Raw genomic sequence first — 23,402 nt, 5'->3', positions numbered from 1 at the left:
GTCCATAACAGAGATGGGACTAATGGTATCGATAGTACCCATGGCACCGACGGTACCGATGGTACACATGGTACCGATGGTACCCATGATACCCGGTACCGATGGTACCCATGATACCTGGTACCAATGGTACCCATGGTACTGATGTACCGATGATAGTCATGATATCTGGTATCGATGGTACCCATGGTACCGATTATACCTGGTACCGATGGTACCCATGACATCTGGTACCGATGGTACCCATGATACCTGGTACCGATGGCACCGACGGTACCGATGGTACACATGGTACCCATGATATCCGGTACCGATGGTACCCATGATACCTGGTACCGATGGTACCCATGGTACTGATGGTATCTGGTACCGATGATAGTCATGATATCTGGTATCGATGGTACCCATGGTACTGATTATACCTGGTACCGATGATACCCATGATACCTGGTACCGATGGTACTCATGATACCTGGTACCGATGGTACCCATGGTACCGATGATACCCGGTACCGATGGTACCCATGATACCTGGTACCGATGGTACCCATGGTACCGATGATACCTGGTACCGATGGTACCCATGATACCCGGTACCGATGGTACCCATGGTACCCATGGTACTGATACCTGGTACCGATGGTACCCATGACATCTGGTACCGATGGTACCCATGATACCTGGTACCGATGGTACCCATGGTACCGATGATACCCGGTACCGATGGTACCCATGATACCTGGTACCGATGGTACCCATGGTACCGATGATACCTGGTACCGATGGTACCCATGATACCCGGTACCGATGGTACCCATGGTACCCATGGTACTGATACCTGGTACCGATGGTACCCATGATACCTGGTACCGATGGTACCCATGGTACTGATGGTATCTGGTACCGATGATACCCATGATACCTGGTACCGATGGTACTCATGATACCTGGTACCGATGGTACCCATGATACCGATACCTGGTCCCGATGGTACCCATGACATCTGGTACCAATGGTACCCATGATACCTGGTACCGATGGTACCGACGTCCGATGCCAGGATACCTCCATAACAGAGGGAGAAACGCTCTCGGCACCGACCGACGTCTGATGCCAGGATACCTCCATAACAGAGGGAGCAAAGCTCTGAGCACCGATGTCTCCTTTGGGCATCCCTGGCAAGTAGCATACGTCTCGTCATTTTGAGACACTACTTGCACTTCTCAGGGAGATGATCCGGCCCAAGACACGTCCGCCAATGCGCCCGAATGACCTGCAAAGCAGGAGGCCCCGAGGCAGGTGGAGACCCACTCGATGCATCACTGTACCCAGCGTGCATCGGTCTCTATCGGACTCAAAAATTGATCTCCTTTGAGCATCCCTGGCAAGTAGCATACGTCTCGTCATTTTGAGACACTACTTGCACTTCTCAGGGAGATGATCCGGCCCAAGACACGTCCACCGATGTGCCCGAATGACCTGCAAAGCAGGAGGCGCCAAGGCGGGTGGAGACTCACTCAATGCATCCTGTAATGGAGCAGGCTCTCACAGCTCTCGAGAGCCATTTGTTAAGTTTAAAAAAAAAATTTGGGGACTTTAACAAATGGATTCTTTTACTTTGCTGGCGAGAGTTTTTTTTAATAAGAAAAAAGAAGAAAGAAACTTATAAAGAAATACTTATAAGTTTTGATTCTCATTTCAGGCACAGCCCCTTGTGACTCTGGCAATTACTTAAACTTTCCTTGCCCCAGGTACAAAAAGTACCTGTATATGTAAGCCACAATGAGCCTGCCATGAGTAAAGTACAAACGAAAAAAATAAAGAACACTCAAAGGGGTACTACTACTACTACTTAGCATTTCTATAAAAAGTTAAAATAAAAAAGAGATTTAACTCCGAGGACCTGAAGAAAACACGAAGCACTAACGAACTCCGTGTCTCCTCAGATGCGGAAAAAGAAGAACTGAGGGGCGTGTCCGCATGGCGAGCGGGAAGATGTGTGCGCACATGCGCGGTGCGATCGCTCGCACAACGGAACGCAGTTAAAGAGATTTTTAGATTTTGCTTTAAAATCCTCCGGGGCCGACGTGACGTCACCCACTTGTGAGAATATCAGCCTGCTTGTCTTTGGAGAAGTGCTAGACACACCCATGCCCCTCCCAGGTCCACACCCCCTTGCAGTTGAACACTATAGATTTTGCATGCTCAATTTGTAGAATACCAACTAAGGGCAGTTACATGCATAACTGCAACTTATTGCCAATTAACCCCCATTATAGCCAATTAGTGGTTGTTAAAACCAATTAGCATCTAATTTAACAATTAAGTTAAGCACGTAATTAGCACTATTCTACAAGTGGAGGAGTGGCCTAGTGGTTAGAGCACCGGTTTTACAATCCAGAGGTGGCTGGTTCAAATCCCACTGCTGCTCCTTGTGATCTTGGCCAAGTCACTTAACCCTCCATTGCCTCAAATACAAACTTAGATTGTGAGCCTTCCTGGGACAGAGAAATATCCAGAGTACCTGAATGTAACTCACCCTGAGCTACTACTGAAAAAGGAATGAGCAAAATCTAAATAAATAACCAACAACATGTGCACACAACTTTACACACTAAGCATCAAATTGTGTGCCTATGTTTATAGAATTAGGGCATTGGTTCCCAAACCTGGTCCTGGAGGCACCCCAACCAGTCAGCAGGTTTTCAGAATATCCACATGCAAATCTCTCTCATGAATATTCATTGAGTGTATCCTGAAAACCTGCAGTGCCTCCAGGACCAGGTTTGGGAACTACTGTGTTAAGCAACATGGTATCATTGTTGCTCTTGTTGTTAAAAGATGCATACTTTTTTCAGTGTGTCTCCAATTCACTCATCAGAATGATCCCATTTTAGATCTAATTTTTCATTCTACTTATTTTTTGAGAATGGAGTCCTGTCTGTGTTGATAGTAAATCTGTCCCATTATTGGATCACTTTTTTTGGTGTTGCTTCAGCTGAGGGTAGAGAAGCAGATGGTTGCACTGCAAGGGTGTTGGTTGGGTAAGGGAAATTTTTCATTAGATCCTTTGTGGGCTGCTATAGGGAATGTTTTGACTGGTAATGGAATTGAAGAGGTAGAGGACAAGTTCCAGTCGTGGTACGACTCCTTCACCTTAGCCTTGGATTCAGTTGCCCCACTGAAGCAAGTTCATGGGAAGGTGAAGGTGGTTTTCCCCCTCTTCTTGCTGCTCATGTTTCAGGTAAGGGTGGTGGAGACATATTGGCAACATTCAGTTATAGTTAAGGATAAGAGAATTTAGAGATATAAACCAAATGAATATAGGATGGACATTTTGACTGCTAATACAGATATTTTTTCTCCATGATCAAGTGGGCGGCCAAAACATTTAAGGAAATGTTTTGGGTGGTTAATTGATTGTTAAAGCCTAGAAAGGATATGAAGGGAATCAGTATGGGACTTCCTGATGCAGAAGTACTCGCAAAGGTTTTGAGGGGAAGGTTAGTTTACTGAGAGAAAAAGAGGTAGTAATGAGTAGAAGGTGTGGAAACATGCAAGGAGCAGGGACAAATAATTTGAAGAGAGGCACTTCCTATTCTTTTTGTGGTTTTTTTCCCCTATAATTTTGATGAGATTAAAAATATGTGTTGATATTTCTGTTCTCCCTTTGGATCCAATTCCTAGTTATTTTCCCTAATGGCATTTTAGAAATGATGTTAGAGATTGTTAATGCTTCTTCTGATAAAGCTATTTTTCCTTCTCTATTGAAGGAATTGATGGTGATTCCTATTTTAAAGAAAGGAGGAGTGGTAGTGAATGATTATAGGAATCTTCAGCCTATTTCAAATTTGCCATTTACAAATGTAATGGAAAAAGAATTGCTGACCAAATTGGAGTCTTCTGTGGAAGATGTAGGGGTTTGGAATGTGAGTCAAGTGAGATTCTGCTGGGGTTTCAAAATAGAATCTCTCTTGGCTGCCATTACTGATGCATTATATTGCAATTCTGTTGGCGTTAGATCTCTCAGCCATCTTTGGCCTGGTGGGCTGGAAATTGTTAGCTTACAGATGTGCTGTCCTAGCATCGGAAAGGAGAGCTTTGTCTTGGATGGAGTCATTTTTGGTGGAGTTTTACTTCCAGGTGAACTCTTATGACGGTACCTCTACAATGAGGAGGCTATGTTGTAGGGTCCTTCAGGGATCCGCCTTATCCTGGTTGCTTTTTAATTTGTTTTTTCAGGCTCTGGAGAAATTGATATGGAATTGTAGTTTTTATTTTTATGCATATGCTTTTTCTTTTTATGTATATGCTAAGGATATTCAGATACTTTTAGTTATGAAGGGCATTATCATCTCAGATCTTAATGACTGGTTTTGCTGGTGGACTAGTTTAGAACCAATAGGCTCTTGCTGAATCTGGAGAAAACTGAACTTTTGATTTGTGGTACTAAGGAGTAGATTGTGGGCCCAGTGTTTTTGAAGATGGATGGGGTAAAAATTTCCTCTAAGGATGTTTTTTGGGATCTTGGTATCCATTTGGACACCAAGATGGCCTTTTATTCTTAGAATGCTAATGCTATCCAGGGTCCATACTGTTGATTACACAGGAGGACAATAATACATTTATTTATTTTTATTACATTTGTATCCCACACTTTCCCCACTCATGGCAGGCTCAATGCGGTGGGCAATGGAAGGTTAAGTGACTTGCCCAGAGTCACAAGGAGCTGTCTGTGCCGGGAATCAAACTCAGTTCCCAAGGACCAAAGTCACCACCCTAACCACTAGGCCACTCCTCCACTACATGCTTTGGTGATCAGTGTCTTGGTTTACTGAAGTCTTTTGTACATTGGTTTACCCGTTAGGCAGGTACACCAATTACAACTGGTCCAAAACATGGCAGCTCAGGTTATTTCAGGAAGCAAGAGATGTGAAAGCATTTGGTCAGTTTTGTCTCAATTACATGGGCTCCCAATGCAGAAACATTCAGTTTAAGTTGCTGGTCATGAAGAATAAGATTTTGCTTACTGGGCATCCCATTTAGTTGAGAGGTTATATTGGGATGAGCCCTCCCAATCTTTAATATCTAGTAAGGATTGCTTATTGGAAGTCCTTTCAACTGCACAGGTACACATCCAGAGTTAGAGGACCCAGACCTTCTCTCTTGTTGCATCAACATTATAGAATAAGCTTCCATTGGAACATAGGAATTAACTGAATTTATTAAGTTTTTTGCACAATAAAAACAATTGAAGTTCCTGGGTTAATGGCATGGTCTTGGCTCTTGATTCTTCTGAGGTGAGCAGTTCAGGTTTTAGCTTTTAGTTGTTTGTGGAATGTATTTTGAATTATGGCTTTTATTTTTTATTAACTTTTATTGTTCACTACGTTGAATGCTTGTTCAAATTTGCAATATATTATTAATACTATTATTATTACAGTCTTATAACCCGCAAAACACTAAAAAGTTCACTAAGGGTAACAACAGACAAGAACTGAACAAACATCATGAATTACAATGTTTAAACCAGATTATACAATACTTTCCAAAAGAAACACCTCAGTTACCATAAATTAATAAAATTTCTTAAAAAGAAATGTCTTAAGGACTTTCCTAACTGAAAATAACCACAAATTCTTAAGAGAAAAGAACGAAGAGAATTCCAAAACTGTGCAGCCTGATACAGAAAAGTGGATTGAAAAATCCTCTTTGCTGTAACATGGCGAAATGAGAGAAACTTAGTAAAAATTGATTTCTAGTAGATCTAGAAATAAATTCATTTTAAAAAAGCAAGATGAAAGGGGTAGATCCATAAGACTTTTGAAATAAATAAATAGATTACCTTGATAGGAGAAATTGCGGAATGCTTCACCTAATTTCTTAGGCTTAACTGTGATGTTGTTTAGGAGAAAGTGTCTCAAAACATGGCCAAAAAGCAGGACTCCATCAAAATAGCCAGAAACATATTTGTTCTGCAGCTGAAACATACACACATACAAAACAAACCCTGTGATTTATGATTACTCTTTTCCTTGGAGTAAGCTTCCTACTTTCAAAAGTTTAAACTTCAAGTTTTGTTATGTTTTTGCTGGTAACACATGGGAATAAGGCTCTCCTTCTCTTTAGAGCTGCTGAAGCACCCTAAAGCAGTGCTACATCAGTGCAAGCTTCCCCACTCCAACATCACCTTGCCACAGGGGTGTAGGTACGAGTGGGCCTGGGTGGGCCCAGGCCCACCCATAAGCGCTACGCCCCAGCCAATGAAAACATCCCCTCTTCCTTCCCTCCAACCTCCCACATGTCCAACGCTTCTTCCCTTCCCTCCACCCTCGCATGTTCAGCGCCCCTCACTCCTCTCACAGTTACGGCACTTCCACATCTTTCTTACCTTCCCCCGCCCCCGCTACAGTGGAGCTCCACACAGTGCGTTGGGGCCTTCCCTCTACCGCATCTCACCCACTGATGCAACTTCCAGTTTACACAGGCTGGGCGGGACGCAGCAGAGAGGGAAGGCTCCAATGCAGCACACAGACCTGTGTGGAGTTCCTGCTGGGCGGCGATGATAGCATGAAGTGCAAGCACAGCGGCGAGGATGCAGGGAGACTAAGGAAGATACGGAGGTAGCGATGCTGGAACTGTGGGAGGGGAGAGAGGTGCTGAATGTGGGGGTTGGAGGGGAGAGAGGCGCTGGAGGGAAAGGATAGAGGTGTGGAACTGTGGAGGGAAGGGAAGGGAGAGAGGTGCTGGATATGTAGGGGGCAGGCAGGAAGGGGGAGAGGTGCTAGGCATGCAAGGGGGGCTGGAATGAAGGGAGAAAGGTGCTGGATATGCAGGGGAGGGCTGGAAGGAAGGGGGAGAGATGTGGACCTGCAAGGGGGGCTAGAACGAAGGGATAGAGGTACTGGACCTATGGAAGGGGAAGGGGTTAGGGTTAGAGGGAAGGGAGAGGGATGCTGGACCAAGAAGATAATGGAAGAGGGGGTCAAATGTCGAACCCATAGTGGGAGAATGAACCAGATGCATAAGGGGGAGGGAAAAGAAAAGGAGAGGGGCTGGATGGGGTGGGGTCAGAGAGGAGAGGGACACAATGGTGTGGGGGAGGAAGAAAGGGGACTTAGAGTGGTATAGAGAAACAGAAGGGAGATGATGGGCACTGGGTGGGGGAATGGGACCAGGGACACAGGTGAGATGCTGTATTGGGATGGCATATGGACACAGAGGGACAATGCCCGACATGGGGGTGGGGAAGAAGATATGGGAATAGAGATACAATGGATACGTGGGGGGTGGGGGGGTGGGGGGGTGGAGACAGAGATATGGGAATAGAGATACAATGGACACAGAGGGGAGATACCAGACAAGGGGGAGAATAAAAACACAGAAGGGAGATGCTGGGCATGGGGTATATAGGTGCACAAAGGAATGATGATGGATGCGGGGATATAAACACAGGGAAGATGCTGGATAAGGAAATATTTGGACACAGAGATGAGAGATGGATGGTGGACATGGAGATAGAAGAAATGTCAAATGGACAGGAAAGACAGAGAGAAGCAGAAACCAGAGACTGGGACCAATAATATTCAAAAAATAAAATGACCAGACAACAAAAAGGTACAAAAATTATTTTTATTTTCTATTTTGTGATTAGAATATGTCAGATTTGGCATGTACATCTTGCCAGAGCTGGTGTTAGACATAGCCGGGGCCCAGGGCAGAAATCTGGGAGAGGACCCCAAAGCCCATTATCAAGCTGCGCCTTCTTCAGTTTCTGGCAGGCTTGGGGATCTCTCTGGCCAAAGAGTCAAGCACAATTGCCCTAGTAGCACCCCCCTCCCCCCCAACACCATCCCTTAGCTCTCAATTGGCCACTGAAGTCTGCACTGCTACCCTCGTTGAAGTAATTGGGAGAGGTAGAGGTGGAGCATGTGGTAGGGTAGGAACAAAGCATGGGTGCATTAGGTGAATTTTTCTCTTTCAAAAAGTTGGCAACTCTAGTGCCCACCCATCCAACCTGTTGGCCAACCCAAAAATTGTCTTATGGCTACGCCACTGACTTGCCAATGTAATTCAATCCTGCTTTAAAATGACCACCATTCAAAATAGGAGGAAGGTTTATTCTCCATGTTTGATGATTGAAGTTGGCATTTGCTGGAAGCTATCGGGCAGCACCGATATTTAGTGCTGGTGCCTGAATAACCAACGGGCATGTAGGACGGCATACATAGGAATCCAAAAGTGCCTAGAGAGTTATCTGGTACCGACACTGAATATCAGCCGTACCTGGATAACTTCCGGGATCTGCTGAAGACTCAGGGGCCCTTTTACAAAGCGTCGGTAAGCCTAGCTCGGGTTCACCACATGCTAGTTCGGAACTACTGCCTGCCCAACACGGCTGCCGTCGATAGTTCCGCCTTGAGTGTGTGCCATTTCTGGCATGCCAGAATTTTTTTTCATAGCGCAGTGCTAACCTGGCGGTAATCGACCATGCTGTGCACTGCCCAGTTACTGCCGGGTTACTGTGGGAGCCCTTACCACCACCTCAGTGGGTGGCAGTAAGTGCTCCCCGCCACATGGCCATATGGTAACAGTTATCTTACCAAATGGCCATTTTTTTAGGGACTTTTTACCCGCTCTGGGTAAAAAGCTTAGTAAAAGGATCCCTTTGTTATTCAGTGCTACTACCCAGGTTTAAGAAAACGCTGCTGTGAGCTGAAATCTGCATGGTAAAACTTTAAAAGCTAGTGTAGGGATTATCTTAGAGTGGTGGACTTTGGTCCTGGGGAACAGGGTTCAATTCCCACTTTAGGCACAGGCAGCTCCTTGTGTCTCTGGGCAAGTCACTTAACCCTCCACTGCCCCAGGTACAAATAAGTACCTGTACACAATATGTAAGCCGCATTGAGCCTGCCATGAGTGGGAAAGCGTGGGGTACAAATAAAAAAAAAATAACCAGCTTTCAGTTTTCTAGTGGTATAAATACAGTATTCTTTGTAAAATCAAATATTCCAGCAACTGTATTCATGGCATTGCAAATAAAAGTTTCAGTGATCACCACTGAATTTAAAGGATATGTGCAGAGCAGAGCTGCCAAGTTACTCAGTGCGAGGAGGAAATCTTTTAGGGCAGTCCTGGTTTTGAATTTACATCCCAAAGCAGTGTGGTATTTGTAATCCTTCATTCTACCTTTTGAAATTAGTGCTGTAGGTCCCATAGGAGTGGTCTAGTGGTTAGGGTGGTGGACTTTGGTCCTGGGGAACTGAGTTCAATTCCCAGCACAGGCAGCTCCTTGTGACTCTGGGTAAGTCACTTAACTCTCCATTGCCTGCCATGAATGGAAAAGCACAGGGTACAAATGTAATAAAAAATAATATCAGAAATATAGAACTGGCCTAAGATCTCACTCCTGGAACTGGGTAACCTGGCAGCTCTGCCAGAGGAAGGCATGAGTATCAGCTGTCCTTCCCTCCCTGCTAGCAAACAATTTGTTTCTCTGATGGAGTATATATTGTCATTTTTTTAAATTCGGTACAGTGAAGTCTTGAGTATCTGATGTAAACAAGACCAACAGGTGGTTGGATAATCAAAAAGTCAGACAATGCAGAAAAATTGAATGAGGGATAAAAGAGAGGCATATTGAATGCATATTTCAAAAGAGAAATCAGTAACAAGAGTTTAAAAGCTTAATGTGGCCAAAAAACTTTCCCAGTACTGCTGCCTTTCAACGAAACAGCAAGAAAGAGAAAGAAACACACACACACACGTCTCATTAATGGTGCTGTGACATCACCTAGGTGTGTCGGATAATCTGGGAAGTAAAATAAACAAAGGTTGGATAAACCAGACTCTACTGTACTCCACAGGCTTCCCAACCTATCCTATCATGCAGAAAACAGTCCACCAACTGGCAGAATATAAACAAGTCCCTGCCTGAGCTCTCCTTTACTCAAACAAGTTGAAACTCTAATACTTTTTACACTTGATGAAGCTAAGCCTGTGTTTTTGAGAAAGCTCCTGTTCTATATGGCTATTCTAACATGTTCTTGTATTCCTGGTGTTTGAAATAACGATCTCCTTGATGTTAAAAAACAGAAAAGAAAAGAAAAATGCACTCTTACAGTGTGACAAAAGGGTGCAGTACCCTTTCCGCCATTTGTAAACTTATGCATATCTGTCAGGAAACCTGGGTGTAAAAAAACACAGTAAACTGTGTCTCATTAGGATGACAGGTGCTACATGAGGCATGTGTGTATCTGTCTGTCTGCACTTGTATATGGTTCAAGGTTCCGTTTTTTTTTTATATACTGCTTATATGTGACAAAAAGTCTAAGCAATTTACAATATCATGATAAAACAGTAAGGGAATCAGGTGGTCAACACAAAACATAACAGTAATACATTGGGAGAATGGGGGAAGGAAAAAAAATTGCATCATATTCCAAGAAGGGTTGATAAGGAAAGCCTAGAACGAGGGAGGGAGGGTTATTCAGTTGGGACATGCATGATGCTAGAGCAGATAGGTACTTACCTGCCAAGTGACGTTGAGATTATTGGCAAAGATGCTGTGGTTGGAGTGTGGCTGTGTCAGGACTAGCACATTCCTCATGTAACTTGCATAGGTGGCATTCTCATAGTACAAACCACTGCAAAGAAAGTACCAAATAGGTGGAGATAACCAACAAGGTGACACAAGGATAGGCATAAGAACAGCTCAAAAAGCAAGTTAAGAACTTCATACATTGTTCTGGATCTTTATGCAAGGTGGTGGAACTGAGTTTCCTAAGGGAAAAAAGTACTTCCCCTTCAAAAAGTATCAGCCAGGTATTTATTTATTTTCAGAATAAAGCAAACTGTGAAGTATGCATGAAAAGCAGGAACAAGGGGAAGAATTACAGGAGACAGTAAATCAAGTAAAGGGCAGATGAATGTGGTGAAATTCCATTCAAATCCTATAACTCTAAGCAAGACTTTATATTATTTTATCAATATCTAATTGGCAGCAGTAACAGTTAAGATCCCTCAGATCAAGGATAACATCCATCAGGCCTAGTCAATCTTGAAATGACTGAGGCAGGGGCGTAGCCATACAACAAATTTTGGGTGGGCCTAGGCAAGAAGTGGGTGGGCACCAAGCATTGTCCCCCACCACCACCAAAAAAATATCTCAGCTGGCGGAAAAACGCTTCTTTCCAGCTTGGCAGTCTGCAGCAGGCATGCACTGAAAACTGAGCATATGTAGGTGCTGTGTCGTGGAGAGTAGCGTTTTTGTTTCTATCGGGGTGGGGGGAGTCTTCAGCTGGCAGAGCTTGGGATCCCCACCAGCTACCACTAAATGTGTGCTACTGTTGGGTGGGCCTGAGTTCTAAGCGGTTGGGCCCCAGCCCACCCAAGCCCACCTGTGGCTACGCTACTGGACTGAGGACCTCAATTATGGATGCACACATTTTCAGTAATAAGAGCATGCTGTTACTCAAAACAGTGGGGTTGGAACCCCCTGTAGGGTCTCCTTTGCCACTGCCTCTGTGTTGAGTTATTGGGCCTGAAAATGGTACACACTTTAACAGGCCAGGTAGTGCCATACCAAAGCATTAGGAGTTTGTTTCTCCCTATCATTGATGTTTATGTTTATTAAAATGTGATAGTCTGCTTAACTGAGGACAAAAGAGTGCACCACAATATGAACTAATTATTCTGGATGAAAACATATTAGATAGCAGCCTTAAATTGCTCACAATCTACCTGGATATGGATGTCATCTGTGATAGGTATTTGATCCAATCCATTTACCCTGTGAATTCTCTTGCTGTTCTAGATCCTTCACTGCTGTGATTTTCAGACAACACAGGTAGCCAAAGACAAACTGGCTTTTGTTAAACTGAATAGATAGAAAGTTCTGAAACCTCACCTACTTTAATACAAAAATCTGGTCTGGCCAAATAGATCGAAGACTTCATACACACTAATCATCTGGGGAAGAAGATACAACAGCCTCAAGAAAAGGAGATTTAAAACAAGCATAACTGCATTCCAAAAAGGGAATTGGACTTAATATACTACCTTTCAGTGTTTTTTGCAACTACATTCAAAGTGGTTTACATAGTATACACCGGGGGCAATGGAGGGTTAAGTGGCTTGCCCAGAGTCACAAAGAACTGCAGTGGGAATTGAACCCACTTCTCCAGAATCAAAGTCTGCTGCACTAACCACTAGGCTACTCCTTCACTTAAGGTTAATGTTCTGTTTTGTCTCAAAATACCTGTCCTACTCAGCTCATTTCCCCCCTCCCCTCTCCATTGCCTGTAGTAATTCCAAACTATCGAACTGTGCATTTGTAACCTTCCTTAAAACAGCAAACAAAGGAAATTGTCAAATCAGACAGAGAACGACACTACAACCTGTCTGGAGGAACCCAGGAGCAAAATTAGCAGGAAAGCCGTCCTCATCCCACAGACCAACTAGACAACGCGGCTTGACAGAGCAGTCCAGTGCCGGCGGACCAGAGCAGGGAGACGCAGATTGGCAGTGCAATCAAATATCAGCACACCAGTGCACACTAGCCCAGGACAGTGTAGTCTCACTCTCACCATGCTCAGTGCAGCAGTGCTCCCCAAGGTTGAGGGAATACTGCAAAAGGTGAGCTGCTACTGGGGGTCGGAGTCTGTGCCGTGTGAGTGCCCAGTTCTTGGACGGCCCACCACCCGCACTGCAGGCAGCCTACACAAAGTTGCAGGCACCCTATTCAGAGCTGCACAACCCACCATTGAAGAACAGCAGTCCAGAACCAAGAGCTCTCACCTGGGGCTAAGGCGACTCCTTTAGGCAGCCAAGATTAAACACAGCATCTTCCACTCTATGAGCAAGTAGTTTGCTGATTGGAGCACCAAACTACTGAAAAAAAAAGAGGTGTTCTTCTCCAAATGGTGTTCTTCCCCAAGGCGCCCGGAGCGCCAAAAGCACTATATTGAGTAACAACTACTCTATAACAATCAACCTTCCACTGCTGGTTTATGCATGACATGACCTTTACTGAAGGAAATTTTTCACTGCTGTGGGTATTGTTTTTATGTACTAGCTACCTTTCTTCTGTCTGATCATTCATTGATGCAGACAAACCCCCAGCCAAGGTAAAAGAAAAAAAAAACAACCAGCCCTCGCAACACACAAATACAAGCACCTCAGAGCCCCAACACACACATATTCACATTCAAACACCCCCAAGCCAGAAGTAACCCCCCAAAATGGTCAACCTAAGGGCATGGATTTTCTACTATACAATAACAATGTGGAAAATGGGGATACGAGCAGCAACTCCAACCAAATGGAACAAAATACCAGTAAACATCACAGGAAGACAACCACTCGAACAACTAGAACAGCCAAATCACCACCTAAACAACAATGCAGAGGCCAATTAAACAACCAGCAACATGAAATGAAACATGAACAACACCCAACAAAACAAGAGCAAAACAGGCAGACCACACAGACAGCTACAAACTGTTAAAAAAAAACAACATTAAATATGATTCGTATGGTCCAATACAAATAGGTTACATAAACACAAGATTGACAGTAAATAAGACAACACTACTAAGAGACTGGATAGAAATGGAACTCTGACTACTGCTCATAACTGAAACGTGGCTGCACCTCGAAGATGACCGTGACCGATGCCCACCAGGATATAAAATAATACATATCAACAGAACCAAAAGAAGGGGAGAAGGCATTGTAATAATATACAAATCCTCTTTCACAGCAGAACTTGTTGCTAAACACACATCCTCAACAATCGAAATACTGGTAGCAAAATCACCGACAAAACACTAACTGACCGACTATACATCACATTATTCTAGCGCCCTCCAGGAAGCTGGACAAATGCCCAAATTGACTTCACGGACTTTGTATCAAACATCTGCACCAATCACTCAAATGTCCTATTAATAGATGACATAAACCTACACCTAGTAAAACAAAATGACACAAACATCAGAACACCAATGAACTTCATAAACCAATGTAACTTCATAACAGCACAAAGAGTCTCATTGCACACAAAAGGACACCAATTAGACATACTAGCCCACAGATTCTCAACGAGTAACAACCACATATTAACAAACCACAAATGGGAAGAGGTACCCTGGCCAAACCACAGCAAGCTCACCTTCACACAAAAATGGAAAGAAAACAGCAAGAAGAGAGCCAAGAACCCAACACATGTTCACAACCAGAGGAAAAGTAGACAACCACACATTTCTAGACAACAACAATAAATGAACTCAATGACATACCACCTGAGGATAAATACTTCATGAGAAACTGGGATGAAACAAGTGAAAACACACTAAACAAAATAGCACCACTCAAAACAAAAACAAAATTCACTAAACAACCATGTCCCTGGTTTAATGACAAACTATTGCACTGAAGACACTCTGTAGGAAACCTGAAAGAGCATGGGCCAAAAACAAAACAGACACAAACAAAACCATATGGAGAAAAGCCATAAGAACATACACAAAGAGCATAAAGAAAGCGAAAGCAGAACACTACAGTACATATAAGAACCTCGATCAGACCAATACGAAAAAAATATTCGAACTCATGAACAAACTACTGAAAACCCTGAACATATTGGCAACAACTGAAACACCATCAACTGCAGATGAGCTTGCACAATACTTCAAAAACAAAATAATAAACACAAGATCAAACCTTGCAAAACCACAAATAAACATCACAGACTACCTACAGGACTGCGAAACACACAACAACCACACCACAGCAGACAGAATATGGACCATGTTCAAACCACACCAACTAGACACAGTAAAGACACTATTGACAAAATACGCACATGCATACTGCCTACTTGACAAATACCCCAACTACATCATGAAAAATCCACCAGACTGATTCATCAAGTACCTTACCAAACACATTACATACATGTTTGAAAGAGGTCAATTTCCAACAGACAAAGATGACATAGTACTCATACCTATCCCCCAAAACAATACCAGCATGATCAGTGATATCACAAATTATAGACCAGTAGCCTCAATATCACTACTGACCAAAATGATGGAAGTTCCAATAACAGAACAACTAATGGAATATATGACAAAATTTTCAATTCTTCATAAATCCCAATCAGGTTTCAGACCACAACACAGCACTGAGATGGTCATAACCACCATGATAATGAAATTCAGAAGCATAGCATACCAAGGACAAAATGTATTACTACTGCAATTCGACATGTAAAGTGCATTCGACCTAGTAGACCACACCACACTAATGACTGCTTGACAACATAGGAATTGGCGGTTCAGTGACAACATGGTTCAATGGCTTCCTAAAGACCAGATCCTACATTGTAAAGATGTCCAACCAAACATCAGCCTTATGGATTTCTGAGTGCAGGGTACCACAGGGATTGCCAATATCACCAATACTGCTCAATGTACTGATGGCACCACTCAGAAAAACACTGGAATTAATGAGTTTCTACCCATTTATATATGCAGACGACGTCACCATCTTCATACCTTTCCAAAACAATATCACAAACATAGAGAACTAAATTTAAAAAAAGGATTGGACCTCATGGAAGAATGGGTAACAACTTTTAAACTCAAACTGAACAGAGACAAAACCAAATTCCTAGTACTATCCAGCCCAGACAACCCCACATCCTACCAAAAATTCACAATCAACCAACAAACATACCACATCGACACACCACTCAAAGTGAGAATCACCTTCAAATTTCTGAGAAGTTTTGAAAGGAGAGAACATTTCTGTGGGTAAGTGACATTATTTTATTCTGTGCTTGGTAACTTAGAGATTGGGTTTAAAAGAGGAATTGTAGAGTTGTACACTATGGAAACTAGTTAACAATGCTTGTTTCTCTCTCTTTTATTTATTTTTTTATAAGACTGAACTAGATCCTGCTGTGCTTTCTAGAGTCTATCTATTAATGCTGTAGCAGAAAATTCAAGTTTTAAAACTATGAGGTAAAGGGTAAGGAGACTAGCTAGTAATGTTTGCTTCTTTTTTTTTTTATATTCTGTGTTTATGAATATCCTACAATTCCTCTTTTAAACCCAATCTTTAAGTTATCAAGCACAGAGCAAAATATTGTCACTCAAGAAATGTCCTCTTCTCTCAGAACTTCTCAGAAAGAAAGTTCAAAAGTGGGACCTTTCCTGTCTATATAGTTTGCTTCAAACAAACCCTTTGAAGCAAACCCAGTAATCAGATTGCCTTTAGTAACCTTTGCAAATAAGCTACGTCCTCCTCACTCCTCAATTAACACCTAATTCAGGTCAGTAGCAGTGCTATCTCTCCAGCAGGAAAATAACAGAAAATAATTAACTTTCTCATACGATAGTTTGAGCCTTGCTATTATCCTTTTTAATACTCTTGGATAAGTTTCTACCACTAGAGAAAATTTCAGTTTAAAACTATGAGGGAAAGGGTTATACACTATGGAAACTAGTTAATAATGCTTGCTTCTCTCTTTTTTATTTTTATTTTTTTCCAAGACTGAACTAGGCCCTGCAAGATTCTCCAGTGACCTGTTCCTATAGGGTCATGGTGTACATTACTGTTTCTCAGCACGGCAGTACACTTTACCTGCTCTGGCCTGGTTCCCCAGAGTTAGCAATATAGTCTCAAGCAGTTGAATCCAGTGTTGTACAAAGTACTTAAGTAAAAGTAAAAATAAATGTATATTTTAATACAAAAGTAAAAGTACAATGAAGAACACATTAAAAAATTTACTTAAGTGAAATTAAAAAAGTTATTGCCTAATATAATACTTTTTGAGTAAAAAGTAAAAGTACCATAGCTATAATGGCTGTAACTATTGTTAAAATTTTTATCCCAACAACCTTATTACTCTACAATTCAATCTACTTTGTTTCTAGTAAAACTACATTTTGAAAATGGGTGTCACTTATGTAAGTATGCTTGTAAGTCTTTAATCCAGCACAGATTTAAAAAAAAAAAAAGGTATTCAACTGCACTAGCAGAAAGTGGATTGTTCAGTCTGATAACAAGTTCTTTCAATTCAGAACAGGCTGCAATATTAGTGATATCTTCTGACTGGGTCCAGGGCTGCCGAGAGACTGAGCCGGGTGGGCCTTCCCTCACTGTGACCCGCCCTCGTGGAAATAGGAAGTTACATCAGAGGAGGGCGGGACACAGTGAGGGAAGGCCCACCCGAGGCGATCTGCCGCTTTCACACAGAAGGTGCTGGGCTGCTGCTTTACAGATTTTTTTTTAATGCAGGGGGTCAGACGACAGACAGAAGGGAGCTGAGGGTAGGCAGGTAGAGACGGGACTGTGGTGAGAGGGCGGGAGACTCCGGCACCGGGCCCTCCTTGGTGGCCTGGGCCCGGGGAATTTTGCCCCCCCTGCCCCCCCCTCTCGGCGGCCCTGACTGGGTCTGCAGGTATTGATCAAGAGAATCTCTCTCTGAAACACTTGACTCCAATGAAGGTACTTGCCAAAAGTATTTCTGCAGATAAGTCCTGATTTATAAACATGCCTGCCCAATATGCATGACTGAGTGAAGTCATTTCCAGGGTCAGAGCTATTATTTATTGCACTTGTATCCCACATTTTCCCACCTATTTGCAGGCTCAATGTGGCTCACAAAGACCTGTTAAGGCATCGTCATTCCCAGGGTAAATAGATACAATTGGTGTTACAAAGAGATCAAGGAGGACAAACAAGAGTTAAGCAAACAGTTATAGAAAGAAGCTGGGAAATGGCTGACATATATTCCCAAATGAATATATGCACATGCAAATTAAACAAGAAAATGAATGCATGTTAAACAGCAGATTATTTATGGCAAATTTGGTTACACTCTTCAGTCATATAGCCTCAAGCAACGTTAAACATAACATGAAAGTGACATCAATGCAGTACAAGTGCCAAATAAACCTCTCTAGAGGGTACATAAAAATTTATATTCACCAGTTTGTCCCACCCAAATTCCCCTTTAATTCCACTAATATCCCTTCCCCCTTTTACCCAGTACATAAAAAACCATCCCTCTGTCCAAAAAGAAGTCCCCGGGTATAGAGAACAATACTTAGTTAAATGTCTTACTAAACAACCAGGCTTTGGCCCTTTTTTAGGAACAAGAAGTAATTGTTCTCCCAGTGGAGTTTGAGTAGGGTATCATTCCCAAGCTTTGAAACAAAGTAAACAAATGTTCCCTATCTGGCAGCCAACAGCCTGATATGCTGCCTATCTGAAACCTCTAATAAAAGCAACTGGGAGAAACACAATGCTTTTGAAGGAACAAAGATGGAAATCAATCTCATCAGTGTAAATATAAGTGCATAAATTCCCTGGAACATACTTTCATTTTCAAAATTAAAGCACAAATAGGGAAAAACATTCACATGCTTTTTATGCTTGCAAACAGTTATTCTTTACCCCCAAAATGAGACCAGAAACAGAAATCAGTCAAAGTTGACACAGATTTTTCTAACGTTGAGAACAGGGGGATGGATTTAATTCAAGTCACACATAAAACTCTGAACCACACTTGGCCCAGCTCAAAGTGTATTCAAATATAATTGCAATCATTTCACATATCCCTTGTTCTTTGCCTTTTAGATCATCAGAACCATTTTTAAACATAATAGAACACTGCGAAAAAAAAGCAGATGGTGCAACCAGTTCGGAGATAGAAGCTGTTCTCTCAACTGGCTGCAGTCCTTCATCAGATTTATTATTGTTAATATCAATTAATTGGCTTGTAAACTCATACAGGCATGGATGTGGATCTTTGATCTGCTTGCAAATTTCGGCACCAAAGTTCCAGAACCATATATAGAAGGAGAAAGGGGTTAAAATGGCTGCTCCATGGTTTCTCGCTCTAGTCCTATATATGTATGAACCTAAACTCATTCTGATACTCACTTTAATAGGTCTATTAAAATAATGACAACTTCTGGAGGAGGTGTATGATCTTTAAAGAGATCCCTGACATCATCAGGACTTCCGCACATAAGTATCACTGCAAAAGCAGAGAAAGAGTGATTCAAAGGAAAATACTTGCTTTTAAAACTGGTAACAGTAAGTTTAGACGATTGATTCAGCACCTATCATAAAGCTCTGGTCTCGGGGGGGGGGGGGGTTCCCCCTTTATGAAACTCACTGGTTATTCTTCATAGGGATAGGTGGGAAAGATTTGTCCAGGTAAATCTTGAAATTACCTGTACAAAGTTTTTGAGTACTGGCCACATAGGGGGTAATCAATAATTGTGTACCTATAATTAAGCACCCAGAGGGTGTGTGGTAGGAACCTACTGTTCTGCCCCCATTTGCACGGAGGCAGGTTGTTTTTTATTGTGTATGCAGTAGATTCCTATTAATTGGGACACATCAGGACTCCTATACTTTGCCCCAATTAAGTGGTTGCCCCAAATAAATGAAGTTGTTAGGGTATCGTGAAAATGAGTACATTGCAAGCATGAGATAAAAGTACATTTTTCATTTATTCTGAAACACAACCTAGCAAACACAAAAGTTGAACACAAGCCAAATAATTAAAAAAGCAAAAGTTGCTAAGCACAGATAAATACAGGTACTCATTGAAAACAGTATTAATTTGGCACTTCAGTAATCTCTGCCAGTTGGCGTTGATTGGTATTTGAGGGTTGTTTTTCGAATTGTTCAAGCAAGCTAATTTTGTCTGTGAGTGTTAGATCTTTCCTAGGCATTTTAAATGCACAAGCCACAGGTGGAACGCAATACACCCCACAGTAGCAAATATACGCAAACGCAGCTGCCCATTTGTACTTAATGGGAAGTGACGTGTCAATGTCTTTCTGTGGATTCCACCGGTCCAATTAAATGGCGCAGTGTCCCAAATAAGCAAAACTTTTCCCCTTTCTAATTGTGCTTTTGTTCTTGTTCTCCCGGGTTTGCACCACGTAAATGGCTGCCCCAATGAACCAGTGTCCCAATTAACTGGAATTACTGTATATTAAGCATTGCCTGTAACAGATTACAGTACCTGTATCTTTAAAATGGATAAAGACTACAAATTCCTGTAATCACATAGTTTCCTGTGATAGGCTCTTTCAGAGCACATGTCCTGTGGGACTCTTTCTATTGGTATGCCTGATTCTCTAAGCATGCTGGGCTAGTAGTTCCCCTCGTCTCTCTCCATCAGATGTGTTAAGCTGTCTGCAGTATACTCATTCTGTTAACTTGAGTCTGTTGCATGAGCCCTAGAAGCTTTGTAACTCCATCAAGATTTTCACCAGTGTAAAAGTATATATAGCATCACTCTCAGCTTGTTGTTGAATTACTTCCCGCTTCTCTCTTGCATGGAGAGAGCTGGTTGAAAACAGACACCAGTTTGCAAGGCAAGACTCTTGTCCAGCACATCTGAATTGTAAGTTACCTTTCTCTGTTTGGTTTCTGCATTAAAGAAGAGGTTGGTTCAAGAGTTCTGAGTCTTATCATAGTGATGTTCTATACTCTAGTTTATGCTGCATGCCAATCATAGCCAGTGAGAGGGCAGAATGTCTATTCTAGAAAGGGAAAGGGGAAAGGGAAATAGGACTTGATATATACCGCCTTTCTGAGGTTTTTGCAACTACATTCAAAGCGGTTTACATATATTCAGATACTTATTTTGTACCAGGGGCAATGGAGGGTTAAGTGACTTGCCCAGAGTCACAAGGAGCTGCAGTGGGAATCAAACTCAGTTCCCCAGGATCAAAGTCCACTGCACTAACCACTAGAAGATGCCAGAATACTAATGTAACCGGATATATACTCGCATATGCAGTTAGGTGCAAGCACTTAACATAAATGCTCACGCCTAGTTTCAGGAGATACACACATAACTTACAATATTCTATAATGTGCACCTCATGTGTACACCCCCCTGCAAACTACATGCTATCAAAGATGTACACATAGTTACAGAATGGCATATAGGCACATTTCCAGCATTTATGTGCAAATGTGCACACATTCATATGTATATGCTGATATTCTAATCATTCATGCATGTAACTGAGGGCGACGTAACTGTTATTATCATCTATAGAATTACCTCCTTGTTGACTGGTTATTCGAAAAGTAAATTAGGCACATTGGTCAGAGCATCCTTGAAAATGAGACCTCTCACCTTACTTAAAGGACCTCAACTGATTTGTAGCATAGGGCTTCCCAAGCCTGTTCTGATGACCTCAGAACCAATCAGATGTTTGGAATATCAGAATCAATATACATGAAGTAAAGTTGCATAGTTCAGAGACTCAGTGTAGGCACATTTATCTATGAATATGCATTCTGGATATCTTAAAAATCCAACCAGCATTAAGCTCCCCAGGACAAGTTTGGGAGGTCTTGTTCTAGGAGCATCAAATAAATCTTCATTAACCACGTCAAGTGTTGCACAACAGAATTCTACTGTCAGAGTCTGATTTCATCAAAGACTTTATTTAACTCAATGTTCATTTTTCTTTTTTCTCCTCCAATCAGAGTACTGGATTCAAATCAATGAAACCCAATCAAGTTCGGTGTTCAGGCCCCCAGGCACCATGTTTTTCAAAGTAAAAATCCAAAATTGTTATTTATAATTTAATCTTTGTTCAAAATTACCTCCCTCCCACCCTTCTTGGACATAATCAATCACCCACCGTCTTAAATCTTTCTAATCATGGTGGTTTTCCTGCCAGTGAGATACGAATGGCGCCTGTAAATTCTCTGTAATAATACGAGATTTGTGCTTACTTAGTCAAACTTTAACAGGTTGGCTGCTACAACCAATATATATGAGCTGACATGGACATTCAATCATGTATACAACATTAGCACTATTGCAAGTGGTGTTAAATTTAGACCTAAGTGTGTAACCTGTCTTAGGATCGTTCCAAATAGATCCTGTGATGGCCAAGGCACACCATTGACATCTTCCACATTGTTCATGAGCACCCTCTAATCTCAGAAAGGGGACTTCTGCATATTGTTGAGTGGATACTCTTCAAACCACTGATACAATTGTAGCAAGTGCCAATGGGATCTGAAAGATTGAACAATCAAATTTGGAAGGGATCAGAGGAGACATTGAAAGTTTTTGAGCAATGGATTAACTCATTGGATTCAAACTTGATATTTTCACTGAAATATAGTATGAGGAAAATATAATTTTTGGACATATGGGTTATAAAAGAGAATCAGCTATTATTGACCACAATATATAAGAAGCTGATGAAACATAATAATCTTCACAGGTTTACTAGTTACTTTCCATATAGACTGAAGTTCAACTTATCGATTAGTCAACTTTTGCGCCTTCAGCGGATTTGTACTACTTTCGAAGGCTTTAAGGATCAGGCAAAGTTACTTACCAAAAGATTTTCAAGAACAGAGTTATCCTAAGAAAGCATTAATACAAGCTTATTTGAGAGCAAGGTTCACACTGCGCGAATTATTACTGCAAGATAAGAAGCCTATTTCACAAGAGAGAATGACATGTGTGTTACCATTCTCTAAAGTTGCAAATTTATAGCTTACAAATGAGGAAGAACCACTGGAGAAATGTTATCCACACAACGATATGCAGAAGTCCCCTCTCTGAGATTAGAGGGTGCCCATGAACAATGTGGGAGATATCAATGGTGTGCCTTGGTCATCACAGGATCTATTTGTAATGATCCTAAGACAAGTTACACACTTAGGTCTAAAGTTAAAACCACCCCTCACGTCCAGCATGCTCAATTTCACTAAAAGAAGCGTGCCCGACATGAGGGGAAGAGAGAGCAGGGAAGACAATGCAATGGTGCCAGAGACCAGTGCTGGACAAAGTCTTAAGCTGGCGGGGGTTGGGGACTCCTGCCAGCCAACCAGGGGCCCAGAGCAAATGTTGGGGGGCCCAGGCCCCCAGTGGCCCCACCTAGCTATGCCACTGGTTCTCACTCCTTAGGATGGCTGAGGATGTGGCAGAGGAAATATCCCTTGTGTTAGTGGGGAAGGTACAACCCGTACTAAGTTCTGGTAGATTGTTTTTGCGATGGATGGACTACATGGGAGAAGCAAGACGGTTACATATGGGGATAAAAAATGAATAGCTGTAAATCAGGGATGTCCAACCTCGGCCCTCGCCCAGTCAGGTTTTCAGGATTTCCCAATGAATATGCATACAATGGATGCAGTTCATGCAAATAGGTCTCCTGCATATTCATTGGAGGAATCCTGAAAACCCAACTGGGTTGCAGTCCTCGAGGACCAAGGTTGGACACCCTGTTGTAAACAAAGGCTTAAAGAATAGTAGGAAATGTCCAGGCAAAACAATATGATCATTCAGCCGATTAGAATTCCACTGCATTTTCTCTTCACCTCTG

At 42.2% G+C, this 23,402-nt stretch overlaps 1 protein-coding gene across 1 annotated transcript in view; it reads right to left on the bottom strand.

Annotated features, from left to right (window-relative positions):
* GUCY2C (guanylate cyclase 2C) overlaps positions 1 to 23,402 on the bottom strand; it is a 246,423-nt gene that overhangs the window by 131,444 nt on the left and 91,577 nt on the right. The window contains exons 7-9 of the mRNA XM_030211775.1: positions 18,958 to 19,054; positions 10,532 to 10,646; positions 5,846 to 5,981 (exon numbers count right to left, since the gene is read on the bottom strand). Of these exons, the coding sequence (XP_030067635.1) occupies positions 5,846 to 5,981; positions 10,532 to 10,646; positions 18,958 to 19,054 (348 nt within the window). The remainder of the gene's footprint in view (positions 1 to 5,845; positions 5,982 to 10,531; positions 10,647 to 18,957; positions 19,055 to 23,402) is intronic.

The sequence above is a fragment of the Microcaecilia unicolor genome, chromosome 1 (genome assembly GCF_901765095.1).
Source record: "Microcaecilia unicolor chromosome 1, aMicUni1.1, whole genome shotgun sequence".
Lineage (NCBI taxonomy): Eukaryota > Metazoa > Chordata > Amphibia > Gymnophiona > Siphonopidae > Microcaecilia > Microcaecilia unicolor.
This window is presented reverse-complemented; position numbering and strand designations above follow the sequence as displayed.